This window comes from Sus scrofa, chromosome 18 (assembly GCF_054392235.1).
Source record: "Sus scrofa isolate SSC_HxYL_T2T_F1_AM1 chromosome 18, Sscrofa_HxYL_maternal_Yorkshire_Landrace_v2.0, whole genome shotgun sequence".
Classification (NCBI taxonomy): domain Eukaryota; kingdom Metazoa; phylum Chordata; class Mammalia; order Artiodactyla; family Suidae; genus Sus; species Sus scrofa.
Window position 1 is genome coordinate 38,997,729 of NC_139400.1, and position 22,379 is coordinate 39,020,107.

General features: G+C 35.0%; 1 protein-coding gene across 12 annotated transcripts in view; it reads left to right on the forward strand.

Moving 5' to 3' along the window:
• The window catches only part of TFEC (transcription factor EC), a 631,163-nt gene that overhangs the window by 560,593 nt on the left and 48,191 nt on the right, over positions 1–22,379 (forward strand). For all 12 annotated transcript variants that reach the window (XM_085006038.1, XM_085006034.1, XM_085006036.1 and 9 more), the window contains one exon: positions 20,108–20,359. In XM_085006038.1, the coding sequence (XP_084862164.1) occupies positions 20,180–20,359 (180 nt within the window). In that variant the 5' untranslated portion in view covers positions 20,108–20,179. The remainder of the gene's footprint in view (positions 1–20,107; positions 20,360–22,379) is intronic.

Here is a 22,379-nt window from a genome sequence, read left to right on the forward strand (position 1 = left end):
GCAGCATGAGCCTTTCCTCCCCCAGTGCTGAAGCTGAAGTCCTACTCCAACTCCAAGGGGAGCCCTAATTGTCAAACTGGTTGCTCACAACTTTTTTGACTTGTTTCTCTTAAACAATGTATCTTAATAAAAACTACTTTCAAATATATAAACAGAGCACACCTACTAACACAGGAAAAGCTAAGACTGTGTACACATGGGAAAGCTGGTTTGACTGTTTTGATTAACTTGACTGCTCAAGTCAGTCAAAAAGTAATCACCAGTTAAGCAAACTGTTTTGACAGATTTTTGGCCCACTGTGACTGCTTGTTTGACTGGCTTGCCTGTCAGATTGAAGTGGTCAGATTGACTGGAGACAGTCTAACTGGAAAATTTAACTTTGGAGTACGTGGGTGTCTGTATACCAGAATCTACTTTAAATAACTTTATTTGAAATCTGTACACATTTTCTTGGGACCAGTGAGAGAAGTTTGAAAGTGACACATTGCAGCGTTTGACTTTCTAGAATGAGGTGTCTTGCTGCTTGCTCGGGCTGAGATGTATTTATAGACTACAAAACAATCACATTTTTACCTATGCACATATAGAGTTCAATAAGATTGAAATGCTACCCTAACTTGGACAAGTCCTAATAAGGCATTGTATTCTCTTATTCTTCTGAAGGGTTGATAATAGACATTTGACAACAAATGACTTCTCAGATACCAGATTACCAATTTAGTCATTAGGGACTTGTAGTAAGGCAAAGTTGACCTTGCCACTAATCATAGACCTTCTAAGAAGAATTTGTGAGAGAAAGGAAAAAAAAAAACCCAAAAAAAACCCCTAACCAAACAAAAAACCCCCACCAAACAAAGCCTTTGATGAGAGAATCTGATTACTTGAGCTACTTTTTAAAAGCAAGCCTCTTTATATATCTATGTTTATGTTCCTTTAGGAAATTTACTTTGAAATGATCTCCCAGGTTTAAGCAAGACAAAAACAACACCTTTAAGGACAGAAAGAATGATTTATTCTTATTTATAGTGTTGGATTTTATGGGGAGAACATAATGAGATTATTGTTTGCTGTGGGCACATTTTTATAAAGTCTGGTTTACTTTGGTTGAGCATCCTAATACATTTACACTGAGAATTTGGAATATCTTGTTATTGTTTAAAAGACATTCATGTGCTGCTTGTCAATTCTCTGAATATTCTAACTTCTGCCATGGAAAGTTTTTGTAAATATTTAGGACTTAGATACTATTTTATGTACTTTTATTGAATAATTTTAATTGTAAGGCTAGATAGAAGCTAAAGCCAGAGTGTCAGTAATGACTAAAATGATGATACTTTTCTTAAAATCATGCTAAATAGTCATATTTTCTCTTGTGTTAGAGTTACTTGGTGCATCATTCTATTTTTTTAAATTTTGTAATTAAGAGAGGGAAAGGAAACTAACTTTGCTTTCAGAATTTTTGCTTTCTAGTTTTATGATTAAGTGGTTTTAGCAGTAAAGCCCTTTGACCTGAGTAAAGAGAGAAGTAAATTAAATCTCACAGTTTGAGGATGCTATGGAGGGTCCTTTGAGGTATATGTTTAAATTTTATATGTTCTCTACATTATAGAATCATTGTTAATAATGTTTCAGTGATCGGAGTTCCCTTAGTGGCTCAGTGGCTAAGGAATCCGACTAGGAACCATGAGGTTGCAGATTCAATCCCTGGCCTCGCTCAGTGGGTTAAGGATCCGGCGTTGCTGTGAGTTGTGGTGTAGGTCGCAGACGTGGCTCTGATCCCATGTTGCTGTGGCTCTGGCGTAGGCCGGCAGCTACAGCTCCGATTGGACCCCTAGCCTGGGAACCTCCATATGCCGTGGAAGGGGCCGAAGAAAATGGCAAAAAAGACAAAAAAAAAAGTTTCAATGATCATCTTGATGCTTCGAAATTTTTACATATCTAGGATTATTTCCTTAAGCTTTGCAAATGTACACACTTACTTCCCTGGCAGCAGCTCACACAGATGTCTATTGCATTGTTCCCTCCTTAGCACTAGGTATTATCATTTTAAAATATTTGTTAATTTGAAAGGAAAACATCTTCGTTTTCATAATCACTTCTGAAGAGGAACAAAGACTCAGTAATAAAACAGTGAGGATTTAAAGTCTGGCTCTTCTTCAGAGCTCCTTATCCTATCCTTTAACTCCTCTTTCTCATGAAAATGAGAGAGCAAGGCTGCTCACCTCACTGCTTGCTGTGAGGATTAAATGAGACAAGGTGGGTAGTGCTCCATTCTTTGTGCCTGATATAAAGCAAATTTTCTATACTTATCAGTGATGTATGTCATTCTTTTCATTATGATTATTAACATAATTTTTCACTTTCAAGAGAGCACCCATGTAGAGATGAGCAGACTTAGATTTTTTTTTTTAACTCTGTGTACCGCTTTATTACCATGCTTAACCTGAGCCCTAGTTAGCTGATCAATAAATTAAGACAAATAAGAGATCATAATCATAAAGGATCAAATGAAAGATCAAAAAGGGAACCCATGGATAAGAAAGTGTTCTATAGGAAGTTCCCGTTGTGGTGCAGCAAATGCAATTCCTACTAGTATCCATGAGAATGCCAGTTCCATCTCTGGCCTTGCTCAGTGGGTCAGCAATCCTGCGTTGCCGTGAGCTGTGATGTAGGTCACAGATGTGGCTTGGATCCTGCGTTGCATAGGCCTGCAGCTGCAGCTCTGATTCAGTCCCTAGCCTGGGCTTCCATTTACCACGGGTGTGCCCCTAAAAAGAAAAAAAAAAGAAAAGAAAAAGAAAAAAGAAAAAAAAAGTTCTATAAATGATAAAATATCATATAAAATACTTCATACTATAGGTCTTACTCTTTCTACTCATTATTGTCTTTGGATTCCATGCCAGTTGTCTGCTTGCCCTATATTCTTTGGCCGCATATTTAAAAATTCATTTTCAATGACAAAAAAGACTCACACCAACTGTGACACTGATAACGATTGTTATTAAATGGTGGAAATACTTAGAAACCAAATTATTTGTGTAGCATATTACTGTTTTTTGGTTAAGTCTCATAGAAATATAAGTTAAGAATGTGGCCACCATTTTGTCGTTGTAAGATATTCTACAAAGTGTAAGGAAAAATATTTAAACCGTGTTTGGTGCCACTATTTTGGGAGATAATTTCTCACTGGGAGGAGGGAGCATGGTTGATAGACATATATATTTATCAATAAATCTTTTATGGTAGAATTTTTGTCACCACCAAGCAAGTGACAGGTGTTAACAAGCATGGATATTTATGGGAATGTCAAGTGGTTCCCTAAAGCTTATGGTTAGTGAGCAATTGAAGGGAAAGAAGACAATGTTGTAAAAGTTGATGGGGGTAGGTTGTGGAGCACCTAGTTTCCCAGGTTCAGGAACTTTCAGAGGCTGATCCAGTGTCCTAAGTGAGATCTCAGTGAGGCTGTCCACGTAAGTGGCTTCTATCTAGCTCTTTCTCTTCTATTCCATTCAAATTAAAAAATTTGAAATATTTATATCTATTTCTCTAATGTATATATAGCTTGGTTCCCCAGAAAAAGAGGAATTTGGGGATTTATGGTTTGTTAGTATTTAAATGGTATTTCTAACTAAGGGAAGAGATGATATCATATACATGAAAAAGAAGAGAAGGTGCCCAGTGCTGAGTCCTGTGTCACGTCCAACTCACTTCTCAAGTCCTTGCATTCCAGTTTCCACCTTCATAGGGAGCTCTGGAAGAGACATGCAAATCTGGGTGTCATTAGCGTATTGGTGGTGTTTATAAAGACTGGGAAGCAGATGAGATTCTCCTTGGGGAAACTGTGGAAAGAGAGGAGGAGATGCCCTGAGGTCTCCTCATTTACAGTTTGCAATGTCCCTCTAGTCCCTGTAGGCTGACTTCTATTCTCACTAAGTTTCTGAGATCATTTTCCTGAGTGTCACCAGTGACCCAATTATTTCCCAATCTGCCAGCAATATCTCCTACTCTCTCTATTTCCTCTTCTTGTGCCATTTGACTTTGTTAACCTCGTTTTCCTTGAAATTCTATCCTACTTTGGCTCTGTGATAACACTCTGTCCTAATTTTCATCATAATTTCTTGGGATTTCTTTAGTCTTTCCTGCCCATTACATGTTGATGTTCCTCAGACTTCTTTACTTGGCCCTCTGTCTTTTTAATTCTAATTCTTTGTTCTGTGTGATTTTAACTAAAACTCTTGATTTAATGGTTCTAAGCTGGCCACCAAATCTGGATCTCTAAATCTGCGCATCTAGCTGTTTACTAGGCTTCCCTCTTGAATGTTTCACAGGCACTCTGATTTCGTTATGTCCAATATTGAAGTTATTATCTTTCCTTCTAATCTTTTGACTTTGCTTTCATTCTTTATTTTGATAAATGCCCTCTTCTCCATGACTTCCCATTTCAGATTGGAAGCATCATATGAGAATCTTTCCTCCCCTTTACCGCAAGTATAAACCAATCAAGAATCCGTACATATTTTAAATTTTTAATCCTCTGTATTATGGATAATATTTGACCTATCTTTACAATATTAAATGCTTCGATTTAGCTTGGGCTCTCTATTCTTACTAGAATATTACTGAAAACTCCTAATTGTCCTCTTTGTGTACAGTCTGGTCTTTCAATAATTCAGTCTTTATGTTGTTGCCTAAGGGATATTTCTTTTTTTAAAAATGATTTTTATTTTTTTCATTACAGTGAGCCCAAGGGATATTTTTTTTTTCTTTTTTTCCTTCTTAAGGCTACATCCATGGCATATGGAGGTTCCCAGGCTAGCGGTTGAAGTGGAGCTGTTGCTGCCGACTTAACGCCAGAGCCATAGCAATGCCGGATCCTTTAACCCACTGAGTGAGGCCAAGGACTGAACCCCCAACCTCATGGTTCCCAGTTGCATTTGTTTCCGCTGCCCATGACGGGAACTCCGGATATTTCTTAAATACAAATTGATCATGTTACTATCCTGTTAAAAGCCATATATGGGCACATCAAGGCTATAAGCACAAAGCTTATGGGGTATTTATTCCTCTTTATAAGCTAGCTTCTGCCTAATTTTTTATTTTCATTTGCCTTCTCATATATTCTGGTCAGATCATAGTGAGGAAGAAAGAAGGGAGGAAAGGAGTAAGAAAGAAAGAACGTTTGCCTCTCTAACTTCTGCTATTGGAGCATTTTAAAAACATCGGGAAGTTAATTAAAGACATTAGATTTGGGGAACTGAACTCTGTAGGATTTTCCTCAAATGACTTCAGCTACAATGAAGAAATCTCATAGCACCATCATTTCCAGGCAGGGTGTTTCTTAGAAGCCATCATTAAAATTCTTAATGCTACAAGAATTAGAAACTAAAACTCAATTAAAAAGGAGTACATATTAGTTTCCTATTGCTGCTGTAACAAAATTACCACAAACTTAGTGATTTAAAAAAATACACATTTATTATCTTATAATGCTAGAGGATAGACATCTGAAATCATTTTAACAGGACTAGAATCCAAGTGCCATCAGGGCTTAGTTTGTTTCTGGAGGTTCTAGGGAAAAACCAGTCTTGCTTTTTTTAGCTTCTAGAGGCTCCCACATTCTTTGGCTCAATTCTCATCACTGTGACATCTGCTTCTATAGTCATATCTCTCTTCTTGATTCACGCTCCTTTCTCTCTCTTATAGGGATGCTCTCTTGAGATTGCATTGGACTCATCTAGGTAATCCAGGACAATCACCCCATCTCAAGATCCTTAATTTAATTATACCTACAAAGTCCCTTTTATAATGTGAGGTTACATATCCATAGGTTCTGGGAATTAAGATGTGGACATCTTTGGTGAAGGAAGTATTGTTTTGTTTTGGTGGAAAAAGTTTAAAAATGCTAAAACAAATATTTTCAAATATATTTTTGTTTTCATCCTTTAGATGAAAGATGTTTTCAACTAAGTTTTATTTTACATAGTTTGCTCAAATCCATGTAGAAAATAGAATCCTGTATGCTCATATATGAAGTTACAGTAAAAATATTTTCCATATATTCCAAGGTTTTAATATTAATCAGCATTTTGATTTTTCTTTATTTCTCAAAAATAATTGATGCCAAAGAAAGTTTTTACAGATAACTTTTCTATTATTTCAATTCTTTTCAATTTGGATATGCATTTATTCATTTCTTAAATTTATCCCTCAGAGCAAGAGGTTTAAAGATGCTTCATATAATAGTCATAATATTTATTTAGAATAAGCCAAGCTAAAACTAATATTATTTTCTCCTTTTTCTACCTATTCCCTTCTCATTCGCCCTTGAGAAAAGTAACAAAAGATTTTTAGGACAGGCAACAATAAAATGACTTAAGGGAAATAAAATTTCTCCCGGATAAGAAGGCTAGGACTCTTCAGAACAGTGTACATTTAATACATACCTATAGAAACTAAAGCGAAAAATGCATCTTAAAGAAAGGAAACACTCATCTAGAGTTCATATTTTATGATGATAGATTTCAATTATAGCATTGTCCCATTCTGTATGGGAAACTCAGATCTTGCACCATATGGTGGTTACAAGATAGATGAAGTGAAACACAAAATAAGACAAAAACAAAATCAAAAGTGAATCAAGTCAAACTAACTACTAGTGCGGAAGCAACTCCAAAGGTTTTTCCACTAGAGAGTAGAGTCGATTGGTTCATATTTGTATACATATATGGGACATAGTTTATTTTCTAATTGCAGGGGCTGGAGTTAAATTTTACTATCATGTGAGCAGATAATAAATAACTTGCAATCGAAAGATTACAGTCCTTACAATCAAAAGACGAGAAATAGAGTTTATTTACTTTTTTGCCTGTGTGATTGTGAGAAAGTCTGATGACCTGTTTGAGCTTCAGTTTCTTTATCTGTAAAATGATGATAAAATTCTTTACTCAAAGTATTGAAGTGTTTGATTCATCTTGTGAATGGGGCTGGTATTATTTTGCATTCTGGGTCTTCCAACTCATCCATGAAGCCCTGTGACCAGTCTTCTCAATGAATTAGTGTTTCATGGCTATGTACTTTCTATGATCATAAAAAATTTAAAACGCATGTATATTTCTTTGATTCTAAAAGAACATTGTTTTTTTAGTGACAAAGGGAAAGTGAAACTATAACTGTATCTGAGGGCCTTTCTTACATGAGGGCACAATTACTTGAGGAATTTATGTAAATAATGTAGTAACAGGTGCTTTTAAAACATAAAGAGCCAAAACAATCATATGTACTACTTAGGTGAAAGAAAGACAATATAAACTTTACTTTTTTTCCTCAGAAATACTAGCAATATCTATAAAAATTGAGTGATAAGATGTTCTTATGAAACAAGGCCATTTCTGCCGTTTGTCAATCAAAATGAATAATTTCAAAGTCTCATTTTCAATTAGGTTATTTTAATATTTAACTACATAAAATGCCCCAATCATATTCTTTAGAAAATTGTTAGACTAGAATCCTGAAGTTGTAATGATGACATTTTATTATGATAAAAATGACTTCATTAATTGATGATCATATATCAACTCATAAAGTAGATAGGGATATAAAAAGTTTTCAAGCCTACAGTAATGTAAAACAATTTGAATTATTTAGAATTTTTTAGGAATAAACCTTTATGATCCTTTTATTTTTATAAAATACGTAAATGTATTTGTTATAAATTCATCTACATTAAGTGGCCTGTGCATTTTATAAGGCCTGTAATAAGCTGACAATATATTAATGTTATCTCAAATATTATCATTAATGTATAATAAAAATAAAAGATATCATTCGGGAGTTCCCACAGTGGATCAGCAGTAACAAACCTGACTTGTATCCATGAGAATGCAGGTTTGATTCCTGGCCTTGCTAAGTGGGTGAAAGAATCTGGTGTTGCTGTGAGCTGTGGTGTAGGTCACAGATGCATCTTGGATCTGGCATTACTGCGGTATAGACCAGTGGCTACAGTTCTGATTTGACCCCTAGCCTAGGAACTTCCACATGCCCCAGGTGTGGCCCTAAAAAGACCAAAAAAAAAAGGTATAATTTGGATCAGAATGATACAAGAGAAAACAGGTTTTATAGGGGAGGTTTGTATTTTTGCCCCAGATATTCCTATTGATGGCTTTGGGTCTACTTTAGAACACGTAAAATTAAAAAAAAGTACGTTGATGACTTTTCGAGATATTTGAAATATGACCTTTTAAAGAAGTCAGTCTTGTTTCTCCTTTATTCTCTGCATCCTTGAAAGAACATTCACAGCTTTATAATGGAAATGATATCAAAAGGTCACTATACTGAAGATGAAAAATAGTACATTTAAGCATTACATGAGAGCTTTGTTTTAAGCTGAAAGTAACTGTGAAGTATAAAGCATCATCTAAACACAATTGTTGATTTCTAAGACAAAATGTATTTTGTTTTATAAAAGTTTTATTAATAAATATTAATGTTTAAGCTTTAATGCAGTTAGATAATTTTTTAAAGAATTTGACTTTTTACTGAATCTAGCTTCTTTTTTTTTTTTTTCTTTTTTCTTTTTCCTTTTTTTTTTTTTTTTTTTTTGTCTTTTTGCCTTTTCTAGGGCTGCTCCTGCGGCATATGGAGGTTCCCAGGCTAGGGGTCTAGAGCTACAGCAATGCGGGATCCGAGCCACGTCTGTGACCTACACCACAGCTCATGGCAATGCCAGATCCTTAACCCACTGAGCAAGACCAGGGATTGAACCCATAACCTCATGGTTCCTAGTTGGATTCATTAACCACTGAGACAACGGAAACTCCCTATTGAATCTAGCTTTAAATAATTAACTTGTATATTTCCACATTAATAAGAAACAATTTAATTGTATGGGAAGCTTCTACAAAGGATGTAAACTATAGTGTTAACTTACTTAAATATAGCCATAAGCACTAAACATAAATATGTCTAATAACATCAAAATATAATATTAACACCTAGACAATTCTTTCTTATTAAAGGAAAAATATATCTTTCATTCATGCAATAGGATTGTTGAATTGGAAAAGACATTTTCTCATCTCATTATTTCTCCAAGAGAGAATATACTCATTTTAATTTTTGTTACACTATAATTAAATGCAGTTAAATATCATACTGAAGTTTTAGAAAGTAATCATGGAGGTCCAACTGAGTACTTATTTATGATATTGAAAGATTAAATAAGATAATTTTAAATTTTGAAATGTAATATGGTACATATTCCTTGTCACCCTCCAGATGAGTCCACAGTGGCATCCTATAGTCAAATATACAATAATATATATGCAGAAGTGCGTATCAATATCTACTGTGAGTAGGATAAAGAAAGACTATAAATAGCCTTACTTCATTTCGGGTCTGATTTTGCCACCAAATAGCTTTGTGCCAAACTTGAAAAATAAAACCCCAAAACCTTTGATTTTCAGAGCTTTTTGATTTTGGAATTACAGTTAAGTGGTGGAGGATTGATAATATGAGAATTATAATACTATGGGACTAGGAAAATAGGGCATCAAATTGTTGAATGCCTAACTCTGGAAAGAGGACAATCTAATGATTATTTAATTAAGGGGGATTTCCCTGACAATGTAACACACACAAACATCGAATAAGCATTCTGCAAAATCTGAGAAAAAGAAAAAATCAATGGACCTAGATGAAATAAAGTTTAGAATAAGAGTAGATTTCCTCATGTTTAATCAGAACTTGGGAGTCTACCATGTTTGGCGTTAGACCCTCTCATCTTCTATTCTATACTTGCTCCAAACATCATCTCAGTTATCACCTAAGTGTGGGTATTATATAAATTTATCCACAGTCCATACCTTACTTCTGAATTCAAGATCGATATATTTAGCTGCCTACTTCACATAACTTCTTGGACACTTGCAAAACAACACTAACTCAATGTGTTCAAAATTGAACTTAATGATTCTCTTCCTGCCTCCCCCATCATTCCTAACCAAAAACAAACAAACAAACAAACAAAAAAAACAAAGTAAACCTCAGTCTTTTTTGTGAAAGGCATCATTATCTATTCTGTCACTTAAATCAGAAACTCAAGTGTCATTTCTTAATCCATTTTGAAATATCTCTTGAATCCGTCTACTTATTTCTATGTGGCTATGCACCTTTATCATATGACTCTAGTTCAAGGAGCCCTTTTTTCTCTCCCAGATGATCTCATTATACTCCTCTAAAATTCATCCCACTGAAGTGCTACTTCCCCCATTCTTATGATAAAGAAAATAAGACATCACCTAAATGATTGCACAATTGGCCCTACTGGCCTCCTCAGCCCCATACCACACCATAATTTCTTTTTTTTTTTTTTCTTGTCTTTTTGCTATTTCTTGGGCCACTCCTGCGGCATATGGAGGTTCCCAGGCTAGGGGTCCAATCGGAGCTGTAGCCACTGGCCTACGCCAGAGCCACAGCAACGCAGGATCCGAGCCACATCTGCGACCTACACCACAGCTCACAGCAACGCCGGATCGTTAACCCACTGAGCAAGGGCAGGGACCGAACCCGCAACCTCATGGTTCCTAGTCGGATTCGTTAACCACTGCGCCGCGACGGGAACTCCCACACCATAATTTCTGATCTAGTCCTATCATCTCCTTTCAGTGCATTTTTCTCATCTTATTTCTTCTCACCAGGGTCTTTCCACATGCTGCTTCATCTCCCTGGAATGCTTTTTCTACATTCTTCCTCAAGTTACTCCTATTTATTCCCCAGATCCAGCCTTATCATTCCTTCTTTAGAGAAGTTGTCCCTAACTTCTATCCAGATAATTTTTTCTGCATGCTCATAGTCATATGTATCTCTCCTTCCTATCACAGCGCTTGAAAATTTATAGTCATTTGTGATTAGGTTAAAATCTGTCTCCTTCACCTCCACAAAAGCTGCATGAGGAGAGGGACCATGTTTCACTTTGCTCATCGTTGTTACCCACACTATTGGCTAGTATATATAGTCACACACATATCTATTAAATGAATGAATCAGTGAAATTAGTAGCAGGAATGTAATTTAAATGATTTTGTTACTGTTTTATCTAGGTCTTTATGCTTGATATTGTGACACCTTTTACTTTCATAAGGTTCTTCATATTGTGTTATAATCATATAATTAATTATTTATCTCTCCTACTAGATTGTGAACTCTTTGAAGACTAGGTTTTATCTCTTTTGTTTATAATTATATCCCCAGAGCTCATAACAGGAGTATAGTAGTGATATGTAGTAGGCATTCAAAAATATTCCTAGAATAAATGAATGCAACCCTGTGAATGCAGTGTCAAATATGTTAATTTATTTTGGTTATCGATGGTATTGCTAATTGTGCATGGCTCTTGTGTCATTTTGTAGTCAATGGAAAATGGTCAGTCTGATGTGACTCAATTGATATTAATGGCTCAAAACTGTTAAATAGATATACTCTTAAAAAACATAGCAGACTAAAAAAAAAACTGCAGTTACTCCTGGCATTTGTTCTAATTTTTAAAGATATAAAATGGTAATTTTCCTTAGATACTGACATAAAATTGCAAATCAACGCAAGTATATATGGAGCTAGATGGAGTTGTAAGGGAAGTGTAATCTTTGTAGTAAAAAATATAAGTGCTCATGGAGCACAAGTATTTTTACTGCTAGAACACTATCGAATTAGGAAAACTGCTTAATAATATTCATGCTCTTTAAAGTCTCTTAAGTGTGGGTCTCTTCTAAAGACATGCTGCTGGAATTATCCAAATTCAAATGATTGGGACTGAAGGAATATGTTACAATCACATTTTATATTATTATCCATTAAATAGCTTTGGATTATATAATGCTCGGCTGAAATATGCTGACAGTTATTCAGAAACCTAAGTAAAACTTTTGATGAACCCAGCCCTACTTTGTTCAGTAGTTATATCTCAATCAGACAAGCTCGACTGTATAATTTTAGGTTTAGTCAAGATGAGATTTATGGGTATATCATATCCAAAGACTGCTGTGAAGAAAGTAAGATTTAAAGAAATGAGTTATTAATCTTTGCTACAGAATATTAACAAATGTCATGGGGCTTTTATGAGTAGGTATCTAGGAGGTAGTAGATTCATAAGCCCCCCAAAATAGATTTCTTCTTATATACCTCTGATATGTAGGAACATAATTAATAGTTACCTATTACTCACTTGTGAAGTCCAAGCTTTTACTTCATTTATTAAATTCAAGCATAGTACAAAATTAACAAAATTGAGTAAGGACTGTCATATTATAATGAATGGGATTATCTGTCTGGCTTTTTTGGATGGGTTTGTGTATAAATACATGCTTGTGCCTGTGTGTATATGCCTGTATGTTTGGTAATAGTGCATGTGTTTTTATTTACTATCCCCGGATAGTAAATGTATAGGGAATAAATATATTTATTGCTGAATATATTTCTGTTTCTGTCCTTGCAGATAGTGTAAACATGCTTATTAAGTAGGTGCCCCTGCTTGCCTGATTGATTTGCTTGGCTAGTCAAATTAATGGTGATAAAAAGCCTTGTTATTGAGACAATTGCTTGTGTGATATTTGCCACCACTTTTCAGTTTTGAATTTCAAAAGGCCAGTACCCAGGTGTTTCAGCTTCTCCCAGGTTCTGTGCCCTCAGTTCAGATATGTAATCTCCAGGTAGATGATGACACATAGGTCATAGACCTGCTTTCTGGAAACGAATGATTTTCTCTTGGGACTGGCTTTAACAAAGAGTAAACTTTCATTAAATGTTTGCCAAGTGAATGTTGAAAGAATTAGCTGAGGGCTTTTACAATTATCTTCTGATCTCTTTATAAAAAGATAACTTTTTAAAGTCTATCATATATATGCATAGATATGAGTTATATTTAAAATATTTATATGATTTGTAGCAATATTTAAGAAGATATGAAAGAAGTAGATAATATTATAAATAGAAAATCACAGGGTTGGTGAAGTCCTTCAAGGTTTTTTTTTTAATTTTTTTGTGCAACTACCCATGCATTTGTTTCTAGAATTTCCACTTACAATATACTCTCTCCTTGTTGTTATTCACTGGATAGGATCTGAAATCCATGTAAGAACTAAGTCAAAAGACTACAATGTGGAAAAATAAAATGTAAATTGGGAGAGTTTCTTCATGTATTTATGAGCATAATGTGAAAACACTGTGTGAAAATAAGTGCCCCTTTGTGGGGATATAGAAAGCCCTTCTAGCCAGTACTGCTTGCCTAAATCACATTATTCCATAGCTCTCTTCTCTATCAGGAGATTGTAAATACAAATGCAAAAAGGACTACGTAACACTCTATTAGTCTTAATTTCTAATTAAAAATTTGTTGATTGATAGAATTGAAACCTTCCAAGACTGATCTAAACTCTGAAATTAAAAAGAAAACCCTCAGATATCAGATACTCTTAATCATCTCCTGTTATGTCAAGTGCTATTGTCAGATAATAAGATCTGACTTTCTTCTATGGCATTGGGCTGCTTTCTCATGGATTTCCATCAGTTCTCTTAGCAGTCAGGATTCTTGCATCTATTCTCGTCTAACAACAGAAATATATATATTTATATATATAACAATATAAATATATATATATAATATATGTATAAAATGATAGATACATACCTGTGATTGTGATTCCCCAGTGATTATGTTTTCTACAATGAGGCGAACGCTTTTCTTACTATTTTTTCCTTTCTTCCCTTTCAGCTGGTTGTACTTTCAGGAGTTTGTGCATTTCTAATGAAAAAGAAAATATTTCAATTGATCCATTAAGCACATTGCCCTAGTTTTCTTAATAATGAATCTAAGCATTTTTTATAGCTCTTCAATACATGGCATTTCTAATTTTTTTTCTTTTTACTACCACACTGGCGGCATATGGAAGTTCCCAGGCTAGGAGTCGAATCTGAGCTGCAGTTGCAGGCCTGTGCCACAGTCACAGCAACACTAGATCTGAGCTGTGTCTACGATCTATACCACTTCTTACAGCAACACTGACTCCTTAACCCACCTAAGTGAGGCCAGGGATTGAACCTTCATTCTTACAGACACCATGTCAGGTTCTTAACCTGCTGAGCTGACATAGGAACTTACATTTCTAATTTTTAAAGGAACTCATGTCCCTTTATTAGAATATGAGAACTTAACTGACCTTGAAACATATTTTTAAAAAATAATTGGACGTTTTAAGCTAGGCTTTTCAGTTTTGTAACCTCAAATAATGGAACTTTTAAAAAGAACATAATTTCTATCTAAAGCCTAGTTTGAGATAAATGATATCATATTAACAATCTAATGTCTAGGTTAATATATTCAGATATGGAGTTTATTTTTTATTTTATTTTTTGTCTTTTTAGGGCTGCACCTGAGGCATATGGAGATTCCCAGGCTAGGGGTCCAATCGGAGCTGTAGCCGCTGGCCTATGCCACGGTCACAGCAACGCCAGATCCGAGCCGTGTCTGCGACCAACACCGCAGCTCATGGCAACACCGGATCCTTGACCCACTGAGCGAGGCCCAGGATGGAACCCGCAACCTCATGGTTCCTAGTCGGATTCATTTCCACTGTGCCATGACGGGAACTCCTTTTTTTTTTTTGTCCAGATATGGAGTTTAAGTATAAATTGGTTTGGAAAATATTGCTTTTCCTGCTCTAAGTGTTATCTAAGGCATCCAAGAGTCAAGTCAGATCAGTACAAAATTATGCATTTGGACTTTCACTTGAAATGATTCATATTATGCTTTGGACCTTTGATCAAGAATAAACGTAGTGGGTGATGCTCCAGTGCATGGCCAACATTGTCCTCTTCATGACAGAACCACTCTTACCTTCACCTGATCCTGTTTTCCCCATTTGATACAGCTCAGGTTCTGAGAGTACCCTCAATAAGCCTCCTATAGCCAGTCTCAGATTATGATTCCTGGATAACACAATTTGAGACAATAACTATTTTTTTTTAATATGGACATATAAAGAATTTCGCTGCATATTTTCCAAAGGCTGCTATTGAAATTTTGTCCAATATATGATTCAGGTCTTCCACGAAAAAAAATCTAGTTTACAAATTCTCAGATATCATTCTTTTTTTTTTTTTTTTTTTTTTTTTGTCTTTTTGCTATTTCTTTGGGCCGCTTCTGCGGCATATGGAGGTTCTCAGGCTAGGGGTCTAATCGGAGCTGTAGACGCTGGCCTACGCCAGAGCCACAGCAACGCAGGAGCCAAGCCGCATCTGCAACCTTCACCACAGCTCACGGCAACGCCGGATCGTTAACCCACTTTGAGCAAGGGCAGGGACCAAACCCGCAACCTCATGGTTCCTAGTCGGATTCGTTAACCACAGCGCCACGACGGGAACTCCTCAGATATCATTCTTAAAAATATTTGTCTGAGTTTCCACTGTGGCTCAGCAGGTTAAGAACCCGACTAGTATCCATGAGGATGCAGGTTCAATCCCTGGTCTTGCTCAGTGGGTTAAGGATCCAGCATTGCCTTGAGCTGTGGTGTAGGTCACAGACGCAGCTTGGATCCTGTATTGCCGTGGCGTTCATGTAGGGCAGCGGCTGCAGCTTCGATTAGATCTGTAGCCTGAGCATTTACATATGCTGCAAATGTGGAACTAAGAAGAAAAATGAAATTGTCTTTCCTCAGAGCTGGCGTAATTTAGTTAGTTACTAAGAAAATATATATTAGATTGAACTATATGGAATGGATGTTTTCTAGATCAAAAACGATCAAATATCTGCAATTTCACAAGGTTCCACCTAATCCATTTTTTTAATTTTCCTTTTTCCTTGGTTGTCAGGATGCCTCATGGGTATATTTTGTACTTGATTGGAATATTCACCTTCAACCTACATTTTCTGGTGTAAATAACTCTCACCTCATTCACACCTCATATTTACTTAAAATGTTTTGGAAAATGGAGAGAATATAACTCAATAAATTATTTTAGATGAAATAAAACAGATTTCTGTGCATAGACAAAACTTTGAACTTAAACTGACCATCATTATTTTTTGCTGGCAGTAACAGCATGCCAGAGAGATGATATTGAGACATAATTTAGAGTTCGGGAGATCTGTTTTACTTACTATTTTTGATAGCAAAATTTCCCAATGCCTGGGTGGTCTTAATCTCTTTGACACTCCAATGAAACAAATCACAACCTACAGCTGCTTTAGCCTTCAGGGCCAAGTCTTTGATATTCTGATTACGGTTTACTTGCTCCTCTAGTGGATTACCAAAGCTCTCTGCGGTCACCATAGTTAATCACACATTGTGCTTTAATGCTTCCTTCATTCATTGACCATATGTGAACACATTTTTAGGTGTCTGCTGTGTGTAATTCTCTGGGTTATGTATAAGAATCATGGCAGTTCAGCAGCCAGCAAAATAGATGTAGCCCTTGCCCTTGAAGATCTCTTATTTTTCTTCCTTGTCTGGACTATTACTAGACTACAAGCTTTTTGAAGGCAGATTCTGTGGTTATCTCCCTTCTATCTTCAGTGCACCACTCAATGCAAACACACTTGGCACTCAAAAAAGTTTCTTAAATAAGAGAATAAATGAATAATGGTAACCTATAATTCACTTACTTCATCTCACCAAATACTGAGAACTTCAGCTAAACAAATTCAATAATTTTATGGTTGTGTCTTTAGGCCCCAGGCAATTTAAAAGTATTTTATTTTATTTTGTCTTTTTGCCTTTTCTATGGCTGCTCCTATGGCATATGGAAGTTTCCAGGCTAGGGGTCTAATTGGAGATGTAGCTGCTAGCCTACACCAGAGCCACAGCAACATCAGATCCAAGCCGCGTCTGTGACCTACACCACAGCTCATGCCAATGCCAGATCCTTAACCCACTGAGCAAGGCCAGGGATCGAACCTGCAACCTCATTGTTCCTAGTTGGATTCGTTAACCACTGAGCCATGATGGGAACTCCATTTTCTTTCTTTCTTTTTTTTTTTTAAATTATTTTAAAATTGGCTGCCTTGGTTGAACTGATGTTTTACACTTAAGTTGTCTTATTGTTCTGATATCAGTCTGTGATTGGAAAAGATAGATTTTTCTGGGGAGTAGTTTGATTACATTCCATGGAGTCTTCCCTGGCTCCACTGATCTTTCAGACTCTTATGCTTCGTTTAAAGATGTTGTATAGATAGCATCCAAGACAGTCTTCATTTTTGCCAGCTAAACCTTTGTAATACCCTATAAATAACTGATAATTTAGAATTAGAATTTCATAGAGTGATTTAATGAGATGGTATTCTTGCTTTGAGAAAGGAAAAATCTTCATGTGAGTTCCTTTTCATAACTAATATTTATTACTGTCTCCCAACTTCTTGTCTTCTTTCACTGTCATCTTTTGCATTTGAGATTTCCTTCCCATTGGCCCCTGTACAGGATCATCTCCTTCCAATACCTGATTTATAACCGTTTTCTCTTCCTTTTTAAAATCAGAGCTTCTTTTTAAAAATTAGTGCTTCTTGTGGCATTTTTAATTCATTGTATACATTACTGAGCTTTAGTTTTGTATTCAAGTCATTTCAATCAGCAGCCAATGTCATGTTGTGTTTAGGAAGCCAGGTCCTGTAGTTCAGTTCCATCCCTTGCTAGAAGGGTGGTAACAGCCACATCCTATAACCTGTCTCAGTGGCTTCAATTATATGGTATAATGGGGATTCTATTGACATATATCTCTTGTCTCCTAAGGGTGTAACAAAGAGTAAATGAAATAATTGAAATGTGTGCTCAAAGCTTAGCACAGTGCCCAGTGCCTGGTGCATATTATTATTGTTATCATTACCACTTTTGCTATAGTTGATATTAATATTGCCCAAGTATATTATAAAATCCTAGAGCCCTAGGATCACATCTATGACTTCCCTTGGACTCCTGATGTAAAAGAAAACGCAATAAGTACTCTAATGAAGGCTTCTAGAATCAATAGATGAAAAGTGAAAAAGGAATTAGTTAATGAACGTTGTAAATTTTGATTCAACATACTTTTCTTAGAATAATATACAATGTTCTTTAACATTCAGTTACATTGTGTGAAAGTCATTCAGATTTGTGCATCTGAAAATGCTATTTATAATGTATATTTTGTAAATGTATATGGATTAAGAGGGATTAATTTAAAACTGTAGGATAATCTAAATAGCTACCCTAAAAAAATACCACTGGCATTTTAATGAAATGTTATTTTACAACTTTAAAGCTCGTAGCAATATAATTAGTAATATGTGTAATCTTTATTACCAATCTTAATCTTTTTTATATGACTGAAAAATTATTTTATGGTAGTACAATTAAAATAATGCTAAAAATGTCAGCATAACAGAATTAAACTAAAGTAACTACTACAATATTGTACCCCAAACCAGCTAATTTAAATGCAAAATACTTTGTAAAGGCTATTTATCTGAGCTAATGCATGTTAAGGGATTTAAGGAGTAGTTTGTGTAACTGAAATAAAAGGAAAAATAAGCACTGTACAGCAATCTTTACTATTGTTTAACATGAGGGAAATATTAAATAGGTTTATATATAGGCCACTTGAGGAAAATGTATTAGAAGCCACATTGCAGCATAGTAAATATAAAGGGGACTGGCAGACAATACTATTTTCAGACATTTTTAAAGGGAAAGCTTGAAATACTTAAAATTGTCCTTATGCAAATAATGGTACATCATTAACTACGATAGCTAGACTGAAGAAGCCCAGAACTTTGTTTATGTTTTGAAAAAAGGATTTCAAAATACTGGATAGTTGCTTAGTTGGGAATGACACTATTTAGAATTTTCCCTGAATGCTTCTGTCAATTCATAATGAATCTATCAAAATATTGTTACTATAAAATAAGAATACAGAAGGGTTTAGAATTAAGATTTTTTTAAAAATTAAAATAAACAGTATAGAAACTTTGGAAAATATAAAAAACTAAAAAAAAAAAAAAAAAAAATCACCTAGGAAGTTCCCTTCATGGCTCAGGGGTTAACAAACTCGACTAGGATCCATGAGGATGTGGGTTCAATCCCTGGCCTTGCTCAGTGGGTTAAGGATCCATTGCCATGAGCTGTGGTATAGGTCATAGATATGGTTCAGATCCTGCATTGCTGTGGCTGTGGTGTAGACTGGCCATTGTAGGTCTGATTTGACCCCTAGCGTGGAAGCTTCCATATGCAGCAGGTGCAGTCCTAAAAAAAAAAAAAAAAAAAAAAAAGCAAAAAAAAAAAAAAAAAAGAAGGATAATCTAGATTTTCACCACCTATAAAGTATCAGACAATATTTATGTATTTCTAGTTTCTGCTCCCTCATGGATAATTTTTTTAAAAATTTTAATTAAAAGTAGTTGTGATCATGTCCAACAGGATATTTATATGTAACGTAAAGGAATCCAAGATATATATATAATATAAAAATCACCAGTAATAGTGAATCAGCTGTTGTTTTCTTTTTATTATTTCAATCATTCTTTTTCAAACCCTCAAAAAGATTTGCTGTTTGTATATTTATTACAAATTTGCTTTCAGTTGCATATTATTTTAAGGGCTATTCTTATATAAATGGTTAGCATTTAAAATATTCCAGTAGGAGTTCCTGTTGTGGTGCAGCAGGAACAAATACAACTAGGAAACATGAGGTTGCAGGTTTGATCCCTGGCCTTGCTAAGTGTGTTAAGGATCCGGTGTTGCCATGCGATGTGGTATAGGTCACACGAGTGGCTCAGATCCGGCATTGCTGTGGCCATGGTGTAGGCCGGCAGCTGTCGTTCTGATTAGACCCCTAACCTGAGAACATCCAAATGCTGCGGGTGGCCTAAAAAGCAAAATAAATAAATAAAATAAAATAAAATATTCTAGTAAATTTTAAATTACTATTAAAAACTCGTCCATCAATATATAAATTATGGCAGAAACATAGACCATAATTTTGAAAGAAACTAGATGTTGTAGTGTTTTATTGTTATAATCCAGTTGTTGAAAGTGGGACTTACTTACCAGATGATACTACACATTGCATTTGTTTGGTTTCTATTTTGTAGGTACCTGCACAACTGGAAAGTCGTGCTGGGACTCAGCTACAGAAAGTTCAGAGGCAGCAAGTAAAACCCTTCATGACCCTTGACTACCAGATTGTCAACCAGACTCTTAAAAGGTCACACCCTTCGACACCAAGCAGTGCACTTTTGGTACAGCATGGACATCTGTCTCCCAAGAGTGATACTCCCTTCACTGGAAATCCACTCACCAAGTTGCTAACTCTTGGTAAAGAAGATGACAATACAGAATGGCATGTATGTCTAATAGCTGCTTATGAATTATATAATCAGTTTCTTGGGGGAAAAAAAACACTTAAAGAAATTCATAAAAATGAAGTTAACATTTTTATAGTAAACCTTCCATATGCAAATTCATTTAACAGAAAGGATGTCAACTAATTCATCTGTAATAATTAGTTATGTCCATACAAATTGCTATGCATAAAATATAACAACTCTTTTTTCGTTTATTTGTCTTTTTAGGGCCGAACCCACAGCGTATGTCCGTTCCCAGGCTAGGGGTCAAATCAGAGCTGTAGGTGATGGCCTACAGCACAGCCACAGCAACACAGGATCCACGCTGTGTCTATGACCTATACCACAGCTCGCAGCAATGCCAGATTCTTAACCCACTAAGCAAGTCTATGGATTGAACACACACCCTCATGGATACTAGTGGGGTTCGTTACCGCTGAGCCATAATGGGAACTCCCCAGTTTATTTTTTGATACTCATCTCAGTTTTGCATCAATGAAAGCCAAAACAGCTTCTAATGGTAATTTATGTTAAGATTTAGCTTGAATTTTAAAGGTTTTCTGATGACATTAGTTAAAATATTTATCAATATTTACATCATCTTAAATACTCATTAAAATAAACAGGTAGAAGTTTAAATAACAGTAAATATGCTCTAGAAATGTTTATCAGAATAGGACTAATAATCTTCTTGTACCTAATATTTTATGGAATTATATTTGGATTTTTTTACTATTGATTATCTATTCCTTCATTTCTATTTTCAACAAATACTTGCCTACCATTTACTAAATAAGAGGAATTTAGTGCTGAGAATTACAAAATGAATGAGTGTCTAGCTTCATGGAGTTTATAATTATTGTGACTTGCTTGTAAATGAACCTTCAAAAAGTGTTGAAGTATGAATGAGTAGAAATGGGGAAAAAATTAGAACTAGGAAAAAAAACTTCCTTTAATACCTCAATGTAGAAAAACTGCATCAATAACTAAGCTATCTATTCTTTTCTTTTTTTCCCATTTGATTTATTAGATGAAGCCATGGTCCTATTGTCTCCCAGGTTTAATCTCCCAATCTACATTCCTGGTGATTATTACTGATTTCAGGTCACTGCTTTTTAGTTAAGTTTGTAGCCTCCAGGTACAAAAGAATAATGCTTAGTATCTCATTATTTGAATTCCAAATTGATAGAAGAATATTTCCTTTTGCAAATTTTATGTTAATCTAGAAAAGAGAAAAGAATAAGGATCCGGTAGATTGTTTAATGAAATATAAAACAACTACAAAACTGGACTAGTTGAAATCCAAAACTGAACATAAATCTTTATATGTATATTTACTTAAACTTTTCAATAGTGAATATATAAAGAATTTTCAAAAAAAGAATGTAGAACTAGGTTCTCTGTACACTGTATGAAGATCATAAAAATATATGTAAGATGAAAATCTTCTGTGTAGTAAATATTAGAACTCACCTAATACAATTTCCCTCACATCCACCTTCTACCAAAGTTCATTTTCTTGTGTAGAAGATTGATTTTTAAAGGAAAAAAGCAAATCCCACAGGGTATGCACATGCCACTCAATTCTAGGCAAAACCCAGAAAGTGATCTTATTATATGTCTTATGAAATATATCTTCTAAAAAATGAGAAAGGATAAATAACATGTATCAGTCTACTCAGTTTTTCTTCATAAATATTTTTATTCTTTAGGCACACAGCTTACTTTTTATTTTATGATAAGTTTGTACATTACATGAAAAATTTACCTGATCATAGTGGTCCTTTTGGTGATATCAGTCAAAGGGAGAAGGGTTGCATGGCTGAGAAGGGTTGAAAGCCTCAATAAGTGCAGTGATCTAGAGACAATGTGTACACTGGCTACAGGCTAAAACTTTCCATTTTTTTAAAAACTGATGTTCTTTAAACTGTGCATATAAAAGTCTCTTCAATCATTAATGTCTATTTAATCATAATTTTATTTTTAATGTTTGTGTTCTCTTTGAATGGACTTACCATAT